The sequence below is a fragment of the Dermacentor silvarum genome, chromosome 4 (assembly GCF_013339745.2).
Source record: "Dermacentor silvarum isolate Dsil-2018 chromosome 4, BIME_Dsil_1.4, whole genome shotgun sequence".
Lineage (NCBI taxonomy): Eukaryota > Metazoa > Arthropoda > Arachnida > Ixodida > Ixodidae > Dermacentor > Dermacentor silvarum.
This window is the reverse complement of record NC_051157.2, coordinates 1,069,129-1,094,878: the sequence shown is the minus strand read 5'-3', so window position 1 is coordinate 1,094,878 and position 25,750 is coordinate 1,069,129. Positions and strand designations below refer to the sequence as shown.

The 25,750-nt window shown below is 46.9% G+C and overlaps 1 protein-coding gene across 2 annotated transcripts in view; it reads right to left on the bottom strand.

Annotated features, from left to right (window-relative positions):
• LOC119449332 (palmitoyltransferase ZDHHC17) overlaps positions 1-25,750 on the bottom strand; it is a 280,445-nt gene that overhangs the window by 200,463 nt on the left and 54,232 nt on the right. For both annotated transcript variants that reach the window (XM_049666736.1, XM_037712500.2), the window contains exons 5-6: positions 19,400-19,562; positions 3,389-3,514 (exon numbers count right to left, since the gene is read on the bottom strand). In XM_049666736.1, the coding sequence (XP_049522693.1) occupies positions 3,389-3,514; positions 19,400-19,562 (289 nt within the window). The remainder of the gene's footprint in view (positions 1-3,388; positions 3,515-19,399; positions 19,563-25,750) is intronic.

Sequence of the window (25,750 nt, the reverse complement as noted above, 5' to 3'; positions counted from 1 at the left end):
GTGTGACCTTTCAGTTGTCTTTTTTGTTCCTGTCCCGTATCCCCACCAACTTGTGCTGTCGCTGTATACTATTTCAATTCCGAGTGATCTGTTAACACTGGCTGTCTCGGCCATCTTGGCAACGGTGTGAGGTGGCTGTACGTTCCGACGTTCGGCAATCATCCCGGTGCCATTATTCAGGACTGCAACAACCACAGCGATTAAAAAAAGGTGAACCTCTCAGTGCTGCTACGAAGCCATGCAAGCTGCTTTTTGCCCTGTTGGATCCAGATGGCATTGACAAAATAAAAAAATTAAATTCTGGGGCATTACACAGCAAAACCACAATATCACTATGAGGCACACATAAGTGAGGGCCTCTAGATTAATTTTGACCACTGAGGAACATGCTTCCAATGCACAGTGCATGGGTGTTCTTTGCATTTTGCCTCCATCAAAACGTGGCTGCTGCAGCTGGGATTTGATCCCACGCCCTTGAGCTTGTGGGAATCCTCGGGTCCCATGACCGTCACATGCGCTGCGAATGTCACGTCGGGCGCACACGCGCCTGGCAGGTTGGGGAGAGGGGAAACTCCTTTCGCGGGCACCGCACAGGAATCGCAAGCACTATCAGCGCCACCGGGTGTGTCACGTGAGATCCCTCAGACATTGCCCGAGTCTCTTTGGTCACCAACAAGCGGCAAGGGTGGAAGTCTCCGCCGCCGTTCCCATCTCCCACACGTGGTTAGTCAACCACGTTTCTGCTGCGCACGGCAGCCCATATCCCCAGCTGGTAAGTCAGAAGCCCTTCTTTACCTAGCATATTATTCTCTTCGAGGGAACCCTGAGTGATCTCAACTATGGCTAGCTGGCCTGCTCGAATTGTTAGTTGCAGTCGTAATAAATGCTTTCCGAGTGCTATTGTTTCCTCGAGCTTGTACCGGACCGCGGTTGAGGGGTAGGCGGGCGTGGGGCTCGGTGTGCCAAGGCATTCCCCCGACAAGCTTAGCAGCGCAACGCCAAAGCCCCCACAGCGGCATTCACAAGAAGTGTACTTCTTCAAAAACAAAACCTGAGCCAAATCTCTTGTGCAGTGATGTGTGCTTCGAACCTGAGCTAAGTGTCCTGAAAATTTACTCTTCCATTCATGTCAAGCCTCTAAAACCATTTTGCATTGCAATAAATGCTCGTTTCGTTGCCCCTGCAAAGAAAGAGTTGCATGTGAAACAATTCGAAGCTCCAGTAATGTGTGCTGTTCATCTAAGCTGATAAATCATGCTCCTTGCACACAACTAAAGAAAAGTGTGGTTACTCTGTTCGTATTATATCCTCACATCGGGTGTGCGAGCTGAAATTTCACTAGTCAGGTCGCACACGCATGTCTCGTGAAAACGGCAGACAAACATGATCGGCAAGTTGAATGCCAAGACTTAGTTCTTTTTTTGTTTCACATTTTTATTGGCACCAGCATGCGCTGCTTTCTTCCATTCACCGCAGCACATAATAAGTTCTCGCTCGCACTCTGTGGACTGTTCAATTCTCGCATTGCTTTTATACCTACGCGTTGAGGACTTGACGGTTCACAGAGGCCCAAGGCTGTAAGCACAGCGCAATAACGAGCAACCCTGTAAGTGCACGACTAAGCTTACTAGCGCGGCGTCTCAATACAAAGGCCTAAAACAGAAAAACACAAGGCAGCTTAATCCTAAAGGAAAGTACGGAACGAACACGCGTGGGGAAGCAGCTTGCGGATCAAGCAGCCTTGTCTATCTCTACCGTTAGTGCGCTGCTGTGAAGCAATGTAACCTAGTAACCACTCTTTCCCAGCTTGACAAAACCTACTTCAATAAATTTGTAGAGCTGTCTCAAATTTTCAGTTAATAAATGACAATGATAAAAGCGCTATAGGCATACTAATGTGTCAAACCACATACTTTTTTCAGTACGAATTAAAATACAATTTTCCTAAACATTCTGCTCTCTTCTAAAAAGTTTTTCATTTCACTATAAGTATCAGAAAAATATTTTTACAAAATGTGTGCCGCAAAATTCAGCGAGGTGTTTTTTTATTCAATTTCCACAGGTATTGCAGCCACGGAAGTTATTTAAAACTTCACAGTGAATTTTTATGAAAAAAAAGCTGTGGCTCCACACACAAAAAATGCCACAGTCGCATGCCAAAGAGACATTTTTTAAATAATTCTTCATACGGAAACAAAGCGCGAGGTGATGAGAAAAGTGTGACAGAAATAATTTGCTTTTCAGTTATTCGAAAAGACGGTAAGTTGAGTACCATTTTACTAGTCACATTAAAGACAAAAGAGAACATGAAATACAAGTTAAGTGCAAGACCTGCCAACAGCAGCACCCGGTCTGTAATGTCGATGTCAACGTACTGCTGTATAGCATGTGGATTATATTTTATTAGCTCAGCTTTTTGTGCCCGCTACTGAAAATAAACTAGCGTAGATTGTTGCCACAGATCACTTGCTTTGCTTACAGCAGCAAGGGCACCAAGGAACTTGGGTGAAATCAGCAGCTATGCGAGTAGCTATGCTAGCAACAGTTTATTAGCTAGCCAACAGCTTCATTCTGCCACGCCGTTACCAAGATGGCGAATAGCGAATGGCGTCAAGTCGATAGATGACGACATTTTGAATATCCTGCATTATTCGAGCATGACGAGCAAAGTGTTGCCATCCTTGTTCGTAAACATAAAGTGTTCAATATAACAAATTCCAAAACCAGAATTTTAAGCATAAATGCAAGCTAAAACGCTGAAAAGAAATATAACACATCATAAGTATTATAATCAATGACGCCAGAAATTGCTGCAATATGTGTAGCAACATTGGCTGTAAATCCACGTCACCACTGCCTGTGGATGAAAAATTCATCCTTCTTTCTGCAGCCATCTTGACACATCCACGAAGAGCTTCACAAGTAGTGTAAATTTCCCTGACGGGAAACAAGCACTTCCAAGGATTACACAGTCCACAACTGCGACAATTTTGAAGGATCGGTAGAAATAAACAAGCAAAGGTTTAGGTCAGCAAGGCAGCAAGGAATACAATTAAGCTACTGATATGCGGTAAGTGCTTAACATCAAGCCAAGTCACGAGACAGTCAGTTGTGGTGCTGTTCATGTTTTGACAAGTTAAACAGATGTTTCACTACTTGCACTTTACTGCGGTGATGCCAACCCAAAGTGTCTGCTCTGGCAATGGTAGTAAACTGTTACAGAGCAGGTTGGAAAGTTAACACTTGCTCCTAGTCACCTGGACGTCATTTTGCCAAATAGAGTGAAACGGTCATCCTATGTAAGCATTTTGTCATTAAATAGAAAATCACTTAAGTGTGGTTTAACTACACAGTGTTATGCTAACAATTAGGAACAAAAGAAAAGCACCTTGTCTCGAACAATGCGCACCAGGAAATGACCTCGAGCACCTGCTTGAGCTGCTTCCGCCTCCAAGAGGCGCTCTTCTATCCAGACAGACTTGAGCTTCTCAGCCATCATGCGCGGAGTGTCGCCCTGCATCAAAGGCCTCAATGAAAGCATGCACAGCAAAATGGTTGCCCTAGAATTCAATAAATTCAACTGCCTCTAACGTAATGCCCTAACAGAACCCACCATGGCACTTGACATATAACCATCAACCTGAATTCACAAGCCATCATAAAAAATTTTCACAGAAGCCGAACAAATGTGAAGAGGACAAAGAAAATACAGAAAGTACCATAACATGGTTGTAGATAAGAATAATACAGTCAATAATTTGAACTCAAAGGGGCTTGAAAATTTCTTGAACTTAAATGGAGTTGGATTTAAAAGAAGCTCACTGAATGGAGGATTCACGTGCAACGCTGCCTTAGGCATCGCATGTGCACTGGGCTAACACGAGTGACGAGTTTCGAAACTGAGGCTTCACGGCAGCACGGCAAATGCTGCCATGAAGTCACACATTTAGGAAAAATTTTCACTGCTGTGAAGACAAGGCAAAATTTGCATATATCCCACAAAGGGGCTTTTGCATCACAAAACATAACAAAAAATATACCGAGCTATCGAAAATCAAATTTTCACTTTCTATAACATTTTTGAACTGATCTCAAATTATTTTCACTAAGAAACACGTAAAAGCGCTCTAAAAATTTATTGCATTAGCCAAGATAGCGAAATTTATCATGGAAATCGCGAAAGAAGAGCATATTTCATGAAGCAATCTCTTCGGAACAGCACAACTGAGATCCGCCATTTTAGTCTTGTCAGAAAAAAAACTTAAGCCACTTCCACGCTTGTGAAATCTGATGAAACAGCGGAGATCTGCAAGCGTGGGTGCATAGCGTAGTGGGTGTCGCCTGCGGACCACCTGTCTCTCTTTCCTTCTACAGTTAAACCTGCATACAACGAAATTCCCGAAAAACTTCGTTATAAAGAGGATTTCGTTATATGCAGGTTCGGCACGAAAATTCCAAAAAGAAACGCTTGCCGTATTTACTCGATTCTAACGAGCCCTCAATTGTAACACGCACCCGTTTTCCGTTTTCGTCGAAGCACTTATCCTTGGAATGTCACACCAGGTACCGGATGCGTGGACGCGTGTCGTTTCGCACAAGCGCGAGGCATCGGAAACGGGAGCGAGCGTCACGATAGCGTCATAGCATCGTATAGCGTTACAGTAGAACCCCGCTGTTACGTTTCCTGGGGCTGCGTTTTCCCGGCTGTTACGTCGTTTTCAGCCGGTCCCGGCACAGCTCCCATAGAACCAAATGCATTGGTAACCCCGCTGTTGCGTCGCAACTGTGAGACCGTTCCCGCATCATACGTTGCCAACTGCCACCCCGCACCGGCCCGAGCGCCCATTTTGACTTTTCATGTCGCTTGGCTTGGTGGCCTGACGATGGCATTGGCCGCCCAAAGTGCCGGGGGCGACAACCATGACATATTTTCGGTTTCCGCCAGCAAAAGTATGGCCCTTGAGATCCGTATTTGCTATATAAAGATGGTGTCTATGATGCGTTATGGCCCTAAAATTGGTTTTGGCTCATAGATATTCCTAAAGTCCAAGGGCAATAACGCAGTTGCCGCACGCCGTATGCTGTTTGTGCGAGTGAAAACATGCGAGGGGAGCCGACGACCGCGTCTAAATCTCGCGCGCGCAAGAAAAGCAGGGAGGAAGCGCGCTTTCTTCCGTTGCGCTCGAGGCACCGGCGAGGGAGCGAGGGGGGACGGTTAGCGGGGCGGCGTTGTACTGTACTCTGGCATCAACTGCGTACTGCGTGGCGGCGCGTGGTCGCGCGGGCCGTATCTTGAAAGCGATCTGCGTTGGGGCAGAGTCTAGCAGTGTAGGTGCGTCGGCGGCTTGTAGCTTTGTGTGTGCTGTGTGTTCTCGGCGCTCAGTTTGCGTTGAAGCGATAGACAACAGCATGAAGGTCACTTCGCTCGCTTCTCCAGCAACACTTCGACACGCCGCCAGTGTTTGACAGCGCGTGTCCGCACTCATCGAGTGTGATGTGTCACAGCGTGTACCAGTGCATCGGCAACATCAACTGGAAAAGGAGAGAGTGCCGGCTTGGCAGGCTAGGCCAGCTGCAGCAAGTGACAGGATCAGGTTTGAATGAAGGGAGGGGAAAAGGTCACGCCCGCGGCAGCAAGTTCGCCGGGTCGAGGGATGCAGGCCCGCCTCACACACGTGCGCTCGCTTCGCATTCTGTCGCAGCGGAGAAGGTGCTTCCGGTTGCTGCTCGCGCAAAAATGACAAAATTTGGGGCAGCCCCAAAATCTCTAGGTTGTCGGAGGAGAAAATACATTATCTCGAGGGGGTCTCTCGCTGGCACTTTGTTACGTAGAGGTCTCAAATGCATGTGCTTCTATGAAGTAACAGCGGGGAATAGAAAAACTTCGTTATATCCAGGAATTTGTTATATGGAGGTTCGTTATAAGCAGGTTTAACTGTATCTCTCTTTCTTTTCCTCTCTCTGTGTGTCTTTCTCTCATTTTCTCTTTCTCTCGCCCATAGCAAGTTGTGTTACTATCGTCGGTACAATGCAATCATATGAGGTACGTTCGATTCGCCTGCACCGCCTGAACCAGTTCACGAGGTGCTGCACCCTGCCATTCGTTACAGCAGTGCAGCAATGGCGTCCGCTGAACCACGCCGTTCGTTTCAAAAGGTGCAGGAAAGGTGCAGGGCTGGTTCATGGTTTTGCTGCACCCACTCCACTGTCGGTGCCACCTTGGTGCAGGCGTACAGGTGCGCGGCAGAAGCGCAGCAGACGACACAGCACACGGGCGCGATCACCGTTAAAACACCGCTTATGCACGTCGGATGTATCTACGCAAGTGTGGTGTGTATTTACGCCCCAGAAGGCAATCATACCTATAGTTCAGGACCTCTCAAACTTACGCAATCCGTGCATATTAGTCGGACATAACATAACGCCTGCACCACGTCTGCACCTTGACATTTGTTTTGAGTGTCGCGCTGTGCCTCCACCACAGAAATCGAACTGCAAAATTTCTGAACTTCTCGTGAACCGCCGTGAACTGGTTCACAGTGGTGCAGGCGAATCGAACGGACCTATGGTTCCCATAAATGCATGTTCTGCAAGCGTGGGTGTATAGCATAGTGGTTATGACGCTCACCTTCGGACCGTGGTTACCTGGGTTTAAATCCCGCCTCGCGAAGAAAGTTTATTTTGTTCCATTAATTTCTTTATTTCTCTCACTCTCTGTCTCTCTTTCTTTCTCTCTCTGCAGCTCATCTCCTCATTTCACACTCTCTCAACTTCGCTCGAAACTGAAACACCATCGCTACGTAGGGATCAACCTCGACCTTAAACAGCTCCATTGTGAAAGGGACACTAAAGCAAAACAATAAATCAACTTAGACTGATAAAGTATGCTTTGAAAACTCTGCTGTCGCTAATTACACTGCAATAGGTCAATTATTGTAATGAAAAATGAAGCTCAAAATTTAATTTTTTGAATTTTGCGCAGAAACCTTAACGTCAGCACATCAGTGTGTCGTCACGAATTCTAAAGTAATTTTTCGTATTTGGGCCAAGTTGGCTCAGTAAAAAAGCCCACGAAACTTGCCACATTCAGTTTTGGGCTCCTTTAGAACACAGTGTAGTCAATCCTTACCACTAAAGAATTAACTCAGGCATAGAAGACGCTGTCAAAGTCCATGACGTCACGGTGAGCTAGCGCGGTAACTTCAAGGTAGCATCGCCACTCGCATTCTGTGTTTTTCGTTTCTTTATGGCTCACCAAGCAGCTTCTCTCGATTAGAGTGGTGTTTTCGGTATTGTGGAAGGATAATCTAATGATACAAAAGAAATCATTTTTTCCCTTCAGTGTCCCTTTAAAAGCATTGCTCCGAGTTCAAATTTACCACTTCAGCTAATTCCTCCACACAGAAACAAGCCCACAAAAAGCAAATGATTGAAGTTCATTCTGAAGTCACCGTTTGGCCGTGCCCACCACGTGGCTCCAGCACGTTTCGCCATTGGTCCAGCGCTCACTCCGTAGGGGTGTCTTCTGCTCTGTGCACTTTGCAAGCTCTCGAAGTCTCGACCACCGTAATCTCGATGAGGGCCAAAATGGGCGCGACGCGGACATCGCAGAAGCATGGCCAATCCCTCCATTTGTGGACGTCTCAGACCCACGGCTAAACATTTCGAGCATCTGAATGCACAACTAAGCACATCGAGTGCAGACTCCTCAGACCCGCAGCAAGGCACTTCACACATCAGCACCTTGTACCCACGACCAAGCACATCGCACGCTGACTCTTTTATCATATCGTCACAATATCTCGTAACAATATTTATCATACCACCCCTTAATAGCGAGAATCTCATCATACACACTGTTAACTAGGCCCCTTGGGCAGGCACAGACAAATCAAATTATGGGGTGCTAAGTGCCAAAGCCACAATCTGATTATGAGGCATGCCGTAGTGGAGGACTCCGGAATAAATTGGACCAAATGGGGTTCTTTAAGGTGCACCTAAATCTAAGTACGCAGATGTTCTTTGCATTTCCCCCCATCGAAATGCGGCCGCCGTGGCCAGGATTCGATCCCACGACCTCATGCTTAGCAGCCTAACACCATAGTCAATAAGCAACCATGGCGGGTGGCAGGCACAGACACCTGGCTGCAGAAGTGAGGCATCACACAAAAGTACAAGCACGACATCCAAAATGTATTGCCCTCTAATAGGCACCATCTCCGAAAAAAATTAAAATTTTTCATTGAGCAGGTATTCCACTACAAAAATTGAACTGCAAGCACTACAGTTGGGCGTGCCAGGCTGCAGCCACCGATGTTCTGGGCTGGCTTGCGTCATCATCGCTCTCAGAGTCAAAGTCCGACGAAAAAGCAGCATCCTCAGACTCGCTGCTGCACGATCCATCGATAAAATCAGCCGCAGATGTAGCAGAATCACAAGATCTGCAATCTTTTGAGGCGTGTGCGTCGCTCTCGGAGACAGCCATTTTTGCTTTCTACTGTAACGATTGCGAAACTTTGGAGCGCGTTCAAAAATTACTGCCTGGCGGGAAAAAAGGATTTGGAGCCGGCACGCTGGCTGACATGCAGCTAACACCACTGTTGGTTATGCAGGTCCTTACTGCAATCGGATCAGCGATCCTGCTTGGCGTGGATGATGAATGGGCACTGCTCCCACTATCGCCGAAATTGTCTTCATCAAGTGAAATCAGATGGGCCATGGCGACAACCAAGTTCAACAGCGGATTGCCAGTTATCACCGGCTTACAACACCGTTTGGATGAGGCACTCGTCGACGATGAACTACCAGTCTCTGCTGAGCATCGAGGGCCACGTGACATCAACCGAACCTACTTAAACGCGCAGCACTTTGGCTTCCAGGGATTTGGAGCCGGCACGGTGGCTGACATGCAGCTAACACCACCGTTGGTTATGCAGGTTAGTAATTACTATCCAATGGAACTACATGGTCCGCTATGTGCGTTGCCGGCTCCTCCAATGATAAGTGCTACTGCGCACAGTCGCAGACGAATGTGCGCGCGATTGTCTTGTCAAAATTTCCGCCTCTTTGTGAATCAAGTGTTGTACTTGATTCTTCTTTTGTTACTATCGGGCGATGTCGAGCTTAATCCTGGACCTCTCACCGAAGCAGCAATGGAGGTACTCAAAAGTTTACAGACTAGTCAAGCAGCAATCATGAGCAAGCTAGATACCATCGACACCAGGTTAGCCAAGCATGAGGCTATGCTGGCGAAAGTAAACAGTAGGCTTGATTTAACTGAGGAACGGGTTGAAACGGTAAATAAATAGTGTCGGATCAAAGTATTTACAAAGCTAACCTGGGGATCGAACTAAATTCGATACAAAGGGTACACCGTGCGGGTCGTTACAGTGATAGGTTGAAAAGGCCAGTCTTGGTAAATTTTTCTTCATATAAGGAAAAACAGGGCGTCCTGTCAAATGCTAATAAGTTCAAGGGGTCACCCTACAGTGTGGATCAGGATTATTCATCCGAGAGCCGACAAATACGCGAGCATCTGTGGGAATACACAAAAGTTAAAAAAGCGGACAGCAATAACAAGGTACAGCTAAACTTCGACAAACTCGTTATTAACGGAAAAACCTTCACGTGGGACAGAGAAAAAAAAGTTGTTCCATTCAGGAAACAATGATGCAATATAAAGGAAATGACTCAAGTATGCCGTGACCTCATTGCTGTTGTAGTAAACTGTAGGAGTATAATAAGCAATGTCGATGAATTCGCCGGTCTGATAGAGTCCGTTAAGGTTGACATCGCTTTTGGCACACAATCGTGGCTGAAGCCGTCTATTGCGGATAGTGAAGTATTCCCTAAAGAATTCATTGCTTATCGGAAGGCCAGGCCCCGCCTCGGTGGAGGGGTGTTTTTGTTAATTCATTCTTAAGTCATTTACGCTAGACCTTGATTGCAACGATGTTGAATCAATTTGGTGCTCAGTCACTCTACCTGATAACTCCTCGTACGCAGTTGGATCATTCTAGAGACCACCGAGTTCCAATTTAAAACCGTTACAATCTTTGTAAAATATTGTTTCGGAGGCATCGCGGCAGCCTACTTTGCTTGCGACTGATTTTAACTTACCCGACTTGGAATGGCCAGAAGGTGATTGTGTATGCAAAGTTGACAGCCTTAGTAACTTAGAAATGAAAAACATTGTAAACACCTTCGGACTATTACAGTATGTCAATGCTCCAACTCGGAATAGCAATATTCTGGACCTTTTGTTCTGCAGCTCACCTACACTTATTAGCTCGGTTTATATAATACCAGGAATAAGCGATCACCACGCTGTCATTGCAAAAACAGATATTAACTGATCAACGTCACCCACATCAAGGAGAGTTTTTTCCTTCGAAAAAAGTGATTATTCCAGTATCTCTCAAGAGCTCCTCGATCACTTGCCGGTTTTTGAATGTCTTGCTGAGGATTACGACATCCATGATTTATAGGTGGGTATTTAAAGATAAACTGCTTGAGCTTACGGACAAGTATGTTCCAAGCATAGATTCCACCCGACTCAAAAAACGTAAGAAACCCTGGGTGAATTTGCGTATTCTCAGAATAATTTTAAAACGAAAGAGAACAAAAAACTAAAAGTATGAATCACATAAATAAGTTATCTGAAGTAACACAGGAGTATAAGTTTGCTATAAAAAAATACGAAGGAAGCATACTTTACGACACTCAACGACAGAATGAAATGTAATCCTAAACATTTTTGGAGGTTTTTAAAAGGATGCAAATCAGATTTTGTAGGAATAAATGAAATTGTTCGTAATCAACAAATAATTACAGACGATACCGAAAAGGCAAAGTGTTTGAATACATATTTTCAATCTGTCTTCCTACCTAAATGCAACCATAGCACTACAACACATGTAAGCGCACTTCCTTTAATAAAACAAGTTGAATTCAGCGTAGAAGGCATCGAGGCACTCCTAAAGGTCATAGATGAAACCAAAGCAAATGGTCCGGATGGTATATCTCCACGTATACTAAAGCGGTGTGCTACACCTATCTCAATGTACCTTTATCTAATCTATGTGAAATCGCTATCCACAGGGCTCTTACCTAATGACTCGAAAACTGCTCAAGTTGTATCTATTCATAAAGGCGGTTCGAAAAGAGATGTCGCGAATTACAGGCCTATCTCACTAACATCCATCTCTTGCAAAATCATTAGGCATATTTTATATACCAAGATAATGCGTCATATAACAAATAATAATATGCTCATCAAAGAACAACACGGGTTTCGGAAAGGTCTATCTAGCACAACTCAATTAGTTGAGTTTTACCATGAATTGGCATTCGATGTTGATGAGGAAAGACAAATAGATTGTGTCTTTTTAGACTTTCCCAAGGCATTCGACACAGTGTCACATCCACTTCTTCTTACTAAACTTAAAATGTTAAATATTAACTCAAGTGTGCTCGCATGGATTAAAAAATAAAAAGCTCGTCATACGCTGATGTGACGTCGGGAGTCCCACAGGACTCAGTCTTAGGGCCACATTTGTTTTTACTTTCTATAAGTGATTTTTCTGTTGGTATCTCTTCATGTATACGGTTGTTTGCCGACGATTGTGTTGTTTAGAGGAAAATTAAGAGTGAACGAGATGCTGCCATGTTACAATTAGACTTAGAATGTGTTAAAACGATCGAGACCGGTGACTGCTTCGAACATGAACGGTTTATTGAAGAAGTGAAGTGGCGCGCGCTTGCGCCAAGGAGGCGTTCTCTTGCTCTTCGTCTTCGAGTATCTTGATGATGATATTTTACAAGCTCCCGCCCGCCCAACTGGCACAGAGATAGGCTTTGGCGGGCTATTTGAAACACTTTTCAAGAGGGTAGATGTTGTTCACGGATCTTCTGAGAAACTCTTTGTTGCCTGTCCGAAGTAAGCAAGCTCTTGTTACTCCGTCGCGTCCAGGGTAAGTTTTTTCAATTCGGCCCATTTTCCAAAATGTCCTTGGACACCGGTCTTCGATTAAAACCACATCGCCTTGGGACAATGGTTTCGCTTGTCGTGTCTTGGCTTTGACAATAGCTCCTATTTCCGTGAGATATTCGTGATGCCATCTTTTCCACCAAGCTTTCGCTAGTTTGCATCTACTTCGCCATGCTTCTTCAATGTCTCCGTTGTATAGTCTTGTTTGCCCGTCTTGAAGCTGTTGGCGACCGCCTATGATGTCTGCAGGAGTTATTGACATGGGCTCATTAGGTTCACCATACACGTAAGTTAACGGTCGATTGTTGAGCGCTCCTTCAACTTCTGCTACAATTGTGCGTAGCTCCTCCACTGAAGTTGTTTTTCTTGAGATTATTTTTCGCATCGATGTCTTTAGGCTCCGTATGAGGCGTTCGTAGAATCCTCCCCACCACGGGGCGCACTCGGCTATTGTTTTCCATTGTATTTGGCGTATACTGCAGTAATCCTTCACCAGTTCGTGCCCAACATCGTCAAGCTTTCCGTTAATTTCCTTCTCGGCCTTTGTAAAGGTCCTGGCATTGTCTGAGTAGATTATGACAGTTATACCACGTCGTGCGGTGAATCGCCGGAAAGCTTGTAAAAAACTGGACGTCGACATGTCGTTGGTCATCTCCAAGTGTACTCCTCTCGTTACCGCGCAGGTGAAAATTACTACGTATTGTTTCACAATCTCGTCTTTGCTTTTCGCGTAAAGTGTTCCGGTGAAGTCAACTCCTGTGACTTGAAATGGCCCCGATTCGTTGACTCTGTCCGCAGGGAGTGGAGGCATAGTTTGAGTGGCTGGTCTTGTGTTATGCCTCTTGCATACTATGCATTTGTTTAAAACTCTTTTTACAGCTTGGCGACCTTGCAATATCCAAAACTTAGCCCGTATTGCACTAGCGTGGCTTGAACTCCGCCGTGCAATATTATTTTATGAACGTGACGTATCAGTAGTTCCGTGAAATACTCGTCCTTTGGAAGTACGATGACGTGCCGGTTTGATTCTTGGCTGTAGTGCAAGCGTCCTTTCTGTCTTATGAGTCCTTTGTCGTCATAGTATACTTCTTGTCCATTTATATTAAAGGGTTTAGTGCTTGACTTAGCACCGCCACTTGTCTTCCTGAGTAGTACTTGTGTTTGTCGTATCCAATAGGTCTCTGCAGTTATAATCTCTTTTCCTGTTAACGGCCCCTCGTGATGTTCTTTTCTTGCGTTGTTTATGAATCTGAATATCCATGCCGTTACTCTTAGAAGTCGCCCGTATGATGAATAAGTTTTGATTTCCAAGATTGGTTCATTCTCTGTTGATGCTGTGCAGGTTTGACGTTGATCTTCGTGTTGATCGTCCATCTGTATATTCATGCGCATCACGCTTGCTCTTTCCGGCTCCATGGAGGTAACCCATTCGGGTCCATGCCACCACATTTTGGAGTTCATTAACGTCTTTGCGCTGATACCCCGTGTGAGTAGATCTGCCGGATTGTCTTCACCTTGAATGAACGACCAGCTCGTTTGCAGTGTCTTCTCTCTTATTTCTGCGACTCTGTTGGTAACAAATGGATCCCTTTTGCTGGTTCCTTTGATCCAATGAAGTACAATCATTGAGTCAGTCCAGCAGGCAGCTTCTTGAATTCTTTCGGTGAAGTGACTTTTGATGTAGTCGCTTAGTCTTGATGCTATCACCGCTGCCATTAGCTCAAGTCTTGCTAAACTTAGCTCTTTGATTGGAGCTACACGGCTTTTCGCTGTCAGTAGCCTTGACTCTTTTGTTCCATCGTTGTACACTAGTACCAAGTATGCTGCAGCTCCGTATGCTGTTGGACTCGCGTCTGCAAACACATGCAGCTTGTATGCGTGTACTGCTTGATCCTTACTTGCGTAGCATCGCGGAATTTCTAGAGCTCGCAGCTCCTCAGCTTCGGACATCAGGTCCCTCCACTTGTCGCATTCTTCTTTAGGGAGTGGATATCCCAAGAGACGTCCGTTTTCCACAGTCGTTGAAAGCCTATTTTTGCGGGTATCGTGAAGGGTGACAGCAGACCAAGCGGATCAAATATTCTCGCTGCTGCTTGCAATACTGTCCTCTTGGTTAAGCACGTGGTTGCTGGTAAGGGCGCCCATTTGTCCACCGGGAAGGATATCACGTCTTCTGAGTGCTTCCATATCATGCCAAGAAGCATTGTGTATCCTTTCGATCGAATCTCCATGTGAGCGTAGTCCTTTTCGTTTTCATCTATCATTTTGTTTAATCTCTTTTCATTCGATGTCCATTTTCTCAGGTTCATCGCCGCCTCATTGAACACTTGTTTTGCCTCTTTGTACAGCTTGACAGCTCCGTCGAACGTTGCTGCTCCTGTGATTACATCATCCACGTAAATCGCTTTCTGTAGTTGTTCTGTTGTATCTGGAAATCGATCAGCCACTTCTTTCAAATGGTGCTTGATTGTAGCTGCCAGAAGAAACGTGCTCGGTGTTGTACCAAAAGTAACTCTAGTCATGCGCCAGGTTTGTACTTCATTCAGCAGCCTACCGTCAGCGTCGTGCTTCCACCACAGAAATCTCATGGCATCTCTGTCCTCTTCATGGATTGAAATTTGTAGGAAGGCCTTCTCCACGTCTCCTACTAGGGCCACCTTTTCATTTCGAAAGTTGATTAACAGCGAAAGCATGTCTTCGTTTAAATTAGGTCCTGCCTCCAGATTGTCGTTTAATGACATACCTTGCTGCGTGTGTGAAGAGGCGTCGAATACCACACGAACTTTAGTCGTCGCTCGGTCCTCTCGAATAACCGCATGATGTGGCATATAGTAACACAACGTAGTCAGTGGTTCTTCTGATTCCTGAACCTCTTCCGCGACTCCCGAGGTCATATATTCTGAGATAGCTTGATCGTAGCGACACAGCATTTCCTCATTTTTCTTTAACCTTTTCGTCAGTTGGAGGAGTCTTTTCAGTGCATTGTCTTTGTTGATTTCCAAGTTGACGTTTTCTGTCCAGGGCAAGCTGACTTGATAACGACCGTTTAGTTGTACTATCTTATTTTCGAATTCTTCTACAATTTCTGCTTCTGTAGTAGTGCAACTATGTTGTTTTATTCCCATTGATTTCAAGCTCCAAAACCTCTGTAGCTCTTGCTGTAGTTTTGTTTCCGCAGCTTCAACCTTCAGAACCACGACTGCTTGATTTTGGGCTTGAGTTAATTGTGTTTTAGTTTGCTCCGATGGGCCTTGCAGTACCCAACCCAGTATTGTCTCGACAGCCATCAATCTGCTTTCGATTTTTTGTGTTCTGCCAGTGACGAACTCCCAGTAATAATCTGAGCCGATGAGCAGCCCTATAGCATCTGTTGCCGTAGTCGCGGTTTTGTCATCTGCCACTTGTAGCTTTAGTTGATTCATTTTCTCGTTGAGTTTGTGATTTGGAGCAGGTAGACAACTGTGTGAGATGACGTCGACTTGTAGAGCTTCGATCATCGTGGCTGACTTGTTTTCTCGCGTCGCTATAGTTACCTGCACCACATTCATTTGTTTGAATTTTTCGTCTCCTCCGAACGAACCAATTCTCAGCCTTTCCTTTCGTATTATCTTCGCACCTATTTCTTTTGCTAATCCAGCTTCAATAAATGTCCGCTGGCTTCCGCTGTCCAATAACAATCGGCAATGTCGGCCACCTTTTTCGCCATCTATCCAAGCTACAGCTGTCTGCAAAAGCACAAAGTTTTGCTTTAGATTCTCAGTTGCATGTAGAGTAGACGTCTTCGCTTCCGCTTGCTTTGTTGTGACCTGATCTGCCTTTTCTTGCCTCACCGTTCTACACACTGATGTCGTCCTTTGCATTGCTTGCATATAACTCTTGCTCTACAAATACGTGCGGTGTGTTTTGGCCGGGTGCATCTGAAACATGCTCTATTCTCGGTTAGAATGGCCTTTTTTTCCGTCATAGGAATGTTCCTACGACAGTCCTCAGTTGCGTGGTTGTTCTGCTTGCAGAACAGGCAGCTTCTGTTTTCCGAGCTATAAAAGCTGCAAGTTGTTCTGTCTGCTGTTATCCCTTGTCTTCTCAGTTATCCTCTCCTGTTCACGCTGTGTTTCTTCCCGAAACGATATTTGCTCTCGCAGAAATGACATAAGCCTGTTCAGCTTTTCCTCGCATTCTTTTCCTGTTGTTCTGATTTGTGCGCTAGCTTCCATGTTTGAGCTGTTTCTCATTGCTTCTTTTGACTTGAACTGCAGGGATAACTCCGGTGGAATTGCTCTTTTCAACGCTGTTAATAACATTGGCGCGAAACTCTCAGTCTCCACCTTCAATGATTTGAGTGCCAATGTGTTGACCTGCACTCTGTTCACTAGCTTGCGTAGTTCATCTGTTTCTTGCGCCGATTTTACTTTCTCTAGGCTCAATAGCTCGGTCATGTGCAGCTCCACTGATTGTTCGCGATTTCCGAACGTTGTTTGCAGAATTTTTATCGCTTCATCATAATTTTCTTCTGCAGAGTATTGAAGCCCTTCTATCGCAGACGCTGCCTTTCCGGTTAGAGATGCTAATAAATAATTGAACTTTTGACCCTTGCTCATGTTGGGTCTGAGGTGAACTGCTGACTCGTATTGAGCCCAGAAGCGGTTCCACTCCAAAGCTATTCCGCCAAACTTTGTCATTTCTAGCTTAGGTAGTTTAACTAGTTCCTTTGCTTCTTGTTCTGTACTTGATGCGGCCTGCCTTGTTCCGTTATTTAAATCCACCTGTGCAGGCTCTCTCATTCTGAATTCTATGGTGGCCAAGATCTTCGTTATTTTCATGTCATACTCTATTATTCTCTCGAATTCAGCTTCGGCAGTATCTTCAGTTAAAAATTTCTCCATTTGTTCGTTGGCGTTCTTGAGGCTTTCGCTTATTCCCTTAATCTGAGCATGCGTGGAGATCAACTCTTCTCTGTTAGCTCCTTCATTAATTTGCTGTTCTGCTGAATTGATGAGCTACGTTATCTGGGAGCGAAGTGCTTTCCTCTTCTTCGTTATTACTTCTTTGCTCATTGCTATAGGCGGTAAAATGACCTCTTACTTGTCAGTCAGCCCTTCCGGTGCTTTTGCTTTTCACTTCGGTCTCGTCGCTCTATCCAGGTTGATTCGCTGCTCCACCGCCGTTTTCTTCTCTGCTGCTTCTATGCAGGTTCACCTTCTTGTGGGCGGGGAGGTAGTAATCCTGATCACGGCACCATTGTTAAAACGATCGAGACCGGTGACTGCTTCGAACATGAACGGTTTATTGAAGAAGTGAAGTGGCGCGCGCTTGCGCCAAGGAGGCGTTCTCTTGCTCTTCGTCTTCGAGTATCTTGATGATGATATTTTACAGAATGTATTAACACTTGGTGTTCAACATGGAAGATGAATTTGAATTTGTGGGAATCCTCGGGTCCCATGACCGCCGCACGCACAGCGAACGTCGCGTCGGGTCATGCGCGCCAGGGAGAGTTGGGAGAGGGGAAACTTTCCTTCCGCGGGCGGTGCACGGGAATCGCAAGCGCTATCAGCGCCACCGGGTGGGTCACGTGAGATCCCGCTGACATCGCCCGGGTCTCTTTGGTCCCCAGCAAGCGGCGATAGCGGAAGTCTCCGCCGCCGCTCCCGTATTCCCGCACGTGGTTAGTCAATCGCGTTCTTGCCGCGGCAATCGCGACGGCCGCCCTTATTCCCCAGTTGTTAAGTTGGAAGCCCTTCTTTACCTAGTGTATTATTCTTTTCGAGGGAACCCTCAGCGATGTCAACTATAGCTAGCTGGCCTGCTCGAAGTGTTAGTTGCAGTCATAATAAATGCTTTCCGAGTGTACACGTGGTGGTTGTCTATTGTTTCCTCGAGCTTGTACCGGACCGTGGTAGATGCATGGGCATGTGCCAACCGCGGGGCTCGGTGTGCCAAGGCAGAGAGTCGTTGGCTTCCCCCCTTATGCCGACAAATTTAAAAAAGTGTGTTCATGTATGTTTTTCAAGAAAGAAGAAACGGATTGTAAGTCTTTACCAGATAAATAGTATCCTGATAAAAAAACGAACCTACATACAGGTACCTAGGTGTGACGTTATCATCTGACTTCTCATGGTCTGCTCATGTGGATGACGTCATTGTAAAAGCTGGTAGGGCACTTATTCAGAGCAACTTGAAATGCTCCCAGCCAAACCTAAAGAAAACTGCTTACTTAACATGTGTGAGACCGATATTATAATACGCCTGCGCCGTCTGGGACCCCGCGCAAAAAACTTGATTGATAAACTGGAAAGAATTCAAAACCGAGTTGCTAGGTTCTTCCTGGGGCGATATGGGCGGAGAGAAAGTTGTACTCAAATGAAACACGAATTGAATTGGGAACTGCTTCTTTCCTCTCGGCGGAAAAAGTTGAGACTAAAGGTTTTACACCTCATATTTAATAATAAGACTCCAATTGGCAGTGAAAGCTACTTGAAACAATCACATTAAATTTCTAGGCGTAATGACCATTCTCTTAACATCCGCGAGTACCGTGCCAGGACGAACTTGCTTGCGGATTCCTTATTTGTCAAAACTATTGTGGAGTGGAATCAGCTGTGTGAAGAGCAAGTGTGCTGTACAAATGAAGATTTGTTTTTTTCCCTCCTGTAACCCCCCTGCTATAACGCCTTCGGGCAATGCGGGGTAATTCTTGAATAAAGAATAAAGAATAAATAAAAAGCAAACTGCTTAAAAAACAGAAATACAGTTCTCCTACTCCACATCCGATGGCACAGTGTGGCCGTGAGCGGCACAGTATGTGGCCGTGAGCAGCAAGGAAGGTCTCGAAAGCGTCCTTTCAAACCATAGATAGTGGGCTAACGATGCCTAATGGACACGGTACAGAAGGAGTTAAACGAAGACAGGATTTCAACTCATCATTGTGGTCACTGCGAGCAGGGGCATATCCACAAGCGTCATATTTTCCATAGTTTCACAAGACGCGACATGCTATGCAACGCTAGTGAGCTCGGCACAGCATGTGTCTTGTGCCAAGTTGAGCAAAATTTCATGAAAGTGGTCATATACTCGAAAGCGATCGCTCAAGTATACCACTTCAGCTCTTCGGCAAATCCAACTACAGTAGTATATATTTCTAAACAGGCAATACACAAATCAGCAGACTATGCCGAGCACGCTGGCCACTAGTTGCTGCCACTCTCATCCCCGCACACACTTACGTTTGCAGCCTCTGGGCAACTTCGCTTGTCTTGGGATCCCAGCCCACATGAACATGACATCAAGACCGGTACTAGCTGCCACAACTCGGAAAATCAGAGGCTCCTCGTCATTCTATTTTTGTGCATCAGCAGAGACCTCGTAATCGCATTACACACACAAAGCCCCAACACCTAACCCTTATCTGCACACCTGGGCATTCCTGGCAGAGAGATCAGAGCCGGCCTTGATGAGCAGGGACACCGCACTGCTGTTGCGCACGTACACAGCCCAGTGCAAGGGCGTGTTCCTGTGGTAGGTGTCGCACATGGTGAGGCTCGCACCCAGCGTGATGAGCAAGCGGGACGGGTCATTCCTGGGGCAAAGAAACACACAGTGCCGTTTCTTGTGTTCAGCTGCGCATACGAAAAGCTGCACCATTGTTTTGCAGACATTGGTGCATCTACAAGGGACATATTATGGCCATGGTTGTTGAGGAATGGGAAAACACTGCATATACTGGCATCTAGTGTTCGATTAGTGGAACCCAGATCACAAAAAACAATAGAACGATCGAAAGTAGAACAAAACGAATTTGCATGATGATCAGGGTTCGTACACAATATTTGGCTGGAAATTCAAGGACATTTCAAGGATTTCAAGGATGCAAAAAGGAAGAATTCAAGGAGTGTTAGCGTAATTTTATTTCCTCACATGACTTAGGAAAGGAGCCCTATTTTCGCATTAATTTATCTTTCGAGAGCTGTTATCTCCGCTTCTTTTTCTTTGGCTGTTCGACGGAAACTTCGTCGCCTTTCGCCTTTCTGGTGGCTCTTCAAGGCAGATTCCCCCATCGTTGCAATGTCGACCGTCTTCTGACATAATGCGCACATTGCTCGATAAGGATCGCTTGGTTCCGGTCTCACCCAGTGACGATAGTCCGTATGTTGCAGCCACGCAGGCTGAAACTTGCACTTCCCGCCTGGCATCTTGTCAAAGTAAACACACAACGCAAACGCGAACTTCACTGAAATGGCGCGCACGAAGCCGACAAACGGCCCGACTATAGTACCTAAAAGACACATACTAGTGTGCCGAGAGCGGGTGTCGCGGTAGCACCGAGTGTGATGCCTGCCGCCGCCGCCGCTTGGTGCGCTGCACTTCGAGACTGTGCTGGACCATGCTGAGACATGGGCGGACTTCAGGCAAGACACGACGCGAGTCTCCCCATTTGCCCGGCGATCTGCCTCTTATGTTCTTGTCCCAATCCGCAATACGTTCGGGGTCTGCGGACGCGCTGGGTAATGAGATGAGCCGTTTCTTTCCGCGTCTCTGGGAAATCGCGGTTTCGCGACCTGTTCAAAGTTTCTTTAGACAGACGAGTGCACACATAGATGCAAAAAAACCCACTCACAATAAGAAAAGACTGCAACGAAAGCGGCAGCAAGGCGAGAAATGAACTAAGCATTGCAATCGACGCGTAGCAATCAACGCATCGCAAACGAACGCGAGTCGAACACCGCAGGATTTAGCATGATGCCGACAATCATCGCCGTCTGGTGGCCCGCGGCGGCAGGCATCACAGCCCGCGCCACCGTCCCGCGTTGGAGACTCTCGGTGGACGGCACACTAGAGTATATTCTAGGCACTATACGCAAGCCGAGCGAGCGATATGTCTCGCATTGGATTGGATTTCCAATGCATATTAGTTGCCAGACGACTTAGGGGCTGCGAGATTTAAAACCGAAACTTCCTGATGTTGCCCTTAAGTCAACACAGCTTGTTTTCATGGGCATTCGTAAGCGAAAGGGCCTTAAATATCAGCATGACTTGCGGAGGTACATCGTTAATTTCCTCTAGCGGAACAAATCCCACGGGATTTTCAAGGATTACAAGGAGCCCACAGGTATTCAAGTACTTTCAAAGGGCCCTTGAACTTATACTGTCAATATCAAGGATATTCAAGGATTTCAAGGGGCTGTGCGAACCCTGGATGATCATACATCTAGTGGCACAATGTCTTGCTTTTCGCCATTCTCTGGGCGCTGGCTGCCGACAAATGCCGAACACCCTACGCAAATACAAGATTTTAATGCTGTCAAAAAAAAATGGCTTCAAGCTATATTTCTACCATTATAGAACAGAGTATGACAGACAGGAGTGCAGACTCTGCTAATCTGGAAGGAACAGATCGTGCAATGTTGATGGGTGGTTCGTAGTACGTTTGCCCGACATCGCTATGCCCAGGGTTCAAACAGAACATATGGCTCAGAATTCAAGGACAATTCAAGGATTCTGCCAAAGGCCATAATTCAAGCAGAGGGAAACAAACTTTATTCCTACATATACACTGGAAATTACCATAAAAAACGAATTATAGGTGGAGTGGGAATATAGGTCAACCTCCAAAGTTTAGCTAAAAAACAAACAGGAAAAATAAAAGAAAACCAAAAATCGCCAACACGCATTTATTTACGAAACAGCACCACTAACCCGCCATCGAAACCCTAGTTCTTTTTCATTGGAAGTAGCAGCACTGTCCTTGGAACATGACTGTTTGTCGCTGGCCACTTCGAGTAACGCTTCTCGCACGCGCTCCACGGCTTTGCAATTGTATGCACACTTACCGGCAGCGAGCACGCACAAATTTCCACACAAAGTCCACAAGTGTGTCCCCAAGCTGCGGATGAACCGCACTACGCCCACAAAATGACATTTTGCATTGTGGGGATGCACGACTTTCACGCGTCCCCTGATGTGGTTTTCCCTGCATAGCTCGCGTCTCCTTTAATCCGGCTGCTCCGCATGGCTAAGCGCCGGCGGCGGTCGGCGTGAATGTTACGAGAGAGGGCACGAGGGTTGCGCTGCTAACGCCACCTGACGGTGGGGGTTAAGCGGGCGCAAAAGGGAGAAGGCTGTTCCTCTTGCCTTGTGGGGTCGGTGAGCAGCACGCACGGACCATTCGCGCGCGCACGCCTGTCCGCTTCGCGGGACTGTCCCGAGAAGGCTTAGGAGCAGGACACTAATATGGACGAACACGGATCGTTCGAACTCGCCACCGTTCGCATAACTGTACACGTGAACGACTAGGCGACGGTGTCAAAGTATGGGGCGAACACATTCGCTCGCTATCCGGTCGCGGTGAGTCGGACTTCCTTGATATGTTGCGCGACCATGTGAATGTTATATGGGTAGTATTTCGGCTAGCATGCATTAGTGTATGAAAGGTGCAATAAATGCCCTTTTGATTGTTTGCACTACTGTGTTGTCGTTCCTTTGTCCCAAGAGCCCGTGTGAGACCCCACATCTGGCTGCCCAATGTGGACCTCTTAGTGCATCGGACGATAATTTTGACAGTTTTGCTCGGTTCGAGACAACCTTTGTTTCAACCCAAATGTAGTCCTAGCGTGGATTTTCACCGCTAGCGTCGGCGGCGTGCTTTCTTGAGCGAGGCGACGGTTGCTATAGGCTCCACAGTGAAGTTTGCTGCGATTGCTGCGCCATCTGTCGCAGCGCCGCCAACAATAATGAGACGGCAAAAGCGTGTGGGGGTATTCATAGGCGCGGTGTCGCTCGTGCTGTTCGGTCGTTTCTGCCGTTGAGACAATGTCATCCTTCAGCTCGACTAATTCTGATCCATCGACTGAAAGCGTACGGAAAAGGAAGAGGAATAAGTGCCGGTACTGCTGCGTAAAAAACTGGCACAGCCACGAAGGCCAGCCTGGCGTGAAATTGTACCGATTTCCAGGCCGTCCGTGGGAGCAAGAACGACGGAAAAGATGGTGTTGTTGCTGTTCGAAAAGTTCGAAAAGTAATTGTGAAAACAGCGTTTTCCTAGTGTCAATGTAAATATGTGCTTTAAGGTCTAGCCAGGTCTAGCTGCTTGAGGTTCTGCAACTGTATTTGTGTGCTTAGCGCGGTTGGAAGTGTATGGAGCACGTTTTGCTCAGCAAGCTTGCGTAGCGCGAGATTTTACGCGCGAATTTGTGCCTCAAATGCTCTTGTAGGCTGCATGCGAACCTTTGTTGATTTGCTTGCATGCGTGTAGTCCGGTAATTAGCTGTTAAATTGCGTTTTTCTGTGATACTTTTAGCGAAGTAAGTAAACTCGGTTTGCCTTGATTTTGGGGGTAGTGGTGGTGCGTGTAACATCTAAACTTCAAATGCCTTCACCAAGTGGCGCCCGCCGTGAGACTGCTCGCTCTCGTCAGCGCTTTGTGGCGTGATTGCCTTGTTTACCGTCTCGTGAAGAAGTCATTCCGTTACTGCATGTGCGCTCTTGCTTGCGGCCTCATGCATAGGGCACTGTGCCATCAGTATGACCTGCCTAATATTCGCAACCATACTCCTCTTGTTTTCTTCAGCGAGAACGACGGCTCACCGTGGATGCCGACGCAGACGAGCAGAATCTGCTCCAAACACTTCGTGAACGGCGGAGTACGCAATAAAGGAAAAATCAACACCTAGAAACGCTTCATTTATAGAGTTGCAAAAATGCGTTTCTGCGTACGTCGGCCACGAAATGAACGAAATACTGTAAATAGCAGAGTTGCAGTTGGATATTTCTGTGACCACGCACCGGAATACCTGGCATTCTTCTTTCTGGGGTTTTACGTGCCAAAACCAGTTCTGATTATGAGGCACGCCGTAGTGGAGGGCTCCGGGTTAATTTTGACCACCTGGGGTTCTTTAACGTGCGCTACAACGCAAGCACACGGGCGTTTTTGCATTTCGCCTCCATCGAAATGCGGCCGCCGCGGCCGGGATTCGATCCCGCGACCTCGTGCTCAGCAGCGCAACGCCTTAGCTGACTGAGCCACCCGGCGGGTAAGGGAATACCCTGGCAACGTAGCAAAAACGACGTGTAATCACCGAATGTCGATTTAGGACTATTCTCATTCAAAAAACGTCGTGGTAGCATAATCTTGGCTTGAGCTAGTTGCAATGCACCGCAAGCTCCCATCCTGTTTGTGTGTTCTTCGTCTTCGTTTAACTTGCACCGCAGATTTTCCTCCAATAAGTCGTGGTAGCGTGTGCGCTTCCGCTTATGCGTTAAAACCACTTGCTGATATAAAAATGCTTGTATGTTCTCCCTACCTGCAAGGAAACGTCGTACACTTGTTTCCCTTGCTAAGAGTGACCGACGGCGCCCTCAAGTCGGCGCCGTCGGTCTCCTTCAGGTCGTAAACGTGGCCCGCCACATACAGCTTGTCTCCTTTGTCGAGTATAGGCGCACGAAAGTAATTTTCAATACAGCTTATCGGCTTAAAGCCGCAAAACAACACACGCGATATTTTGAACGTCACGCGCGCGTTGAAACACGTTCAGTCGCTGCCGCGGGGCTCGGAGCAGCCGTCTCAGTGTTTCACATTCCTACCACCATTGGCGCTGCACGGCGTTTTGCCGTAGCGCCTTCTGTTCACTGTACGGAGCTTATAGCATGTTTTAACTTTTCAACATGCTAAGCCTTTTCGCGAGTGTTTTGAAGAACACTTGTCGGTATGAGAGCTACGTGGTCTGCATCCTGGGAGAGTAAGGCCTAGCGCCTGCGAAGAATTGGCAAGCTGTAAATGAATGAGTACGGAAGCCTCCTGGGTAGTCCGAATTTCTTATGTAACTATCTCTTTGACTTCGGAAGTCGCGGCTCAGGGAGCCGGGTGGCCGCGGGCCACAGGTGCCGCTACAGGCTGACTGGTATTGCGGCCTGGCACCAGCCGCTCCGACACCATCTGGGACGGTAGGCGCCGTTAACTCAGATGCTGTGTGCACTGAGCGGGGTAGGACCACCTCACAGAGCTGACATCTCCTCGCGGCTGCCTGTTCTTGTGCCTATTTTAGGTGGTGTTTTTGGATTCCGGTTGTTGTCAGGGTAGCGACGAATTAGGCCTAAGGGTTTACGAAGCCGCCTGTCGCACGTGGAGGGATACAACCTGGTGGACCGTGGCATTGAGTTGTCGCACTCTGCTTCCCTCATTCCAGTTAGCCTCGCTCGAATTGAAATTACTCGCTCGACTCAAAAAAGCAAGCTTTGTTCACATGAACTTAGCATCTGAATAGCCGCGCTAAATTTTGCCAGCCAAATTGAACATCGTACCACATGAGCGATGCGTCCATGCCGAATTGCTATCCCTTGCACTACTTTGCTGTTTGTCGAGTGCGTTGAGTGTACGCAGCGTGAGTGGAGTCACCCCTGGTTTGCTGTCACCTGCACATCATCTGCGCTGCTGCCCCGGACTACGGTCTAGCTACCCCAGGCCAGGGAAATGCCTGTGGCCAGTTCAGCGCAGCGACTTCGGCGGCCGCCTGTGTCCGGCTCGCAAACCTCGGCGGCTGGGAAAAGAGCCGGCAGTCACCAACGGCTACTGCAGCTCTTACTTGTGCCGACTTCTGCGCCGCCATTTCCGGATCCTGGCCTGGAGTCGTACCATCAAGTGTGCAGAGCTGCACCCGTGACCAACGGATGCCAGCGGTGTACCCCAGAGACAATGTCAGTGCGAATGTTGTGGATAACACGTGGACATTTCCTCGGCACGGCCACTGCCGCATGTACCAACTTTTGTTCACG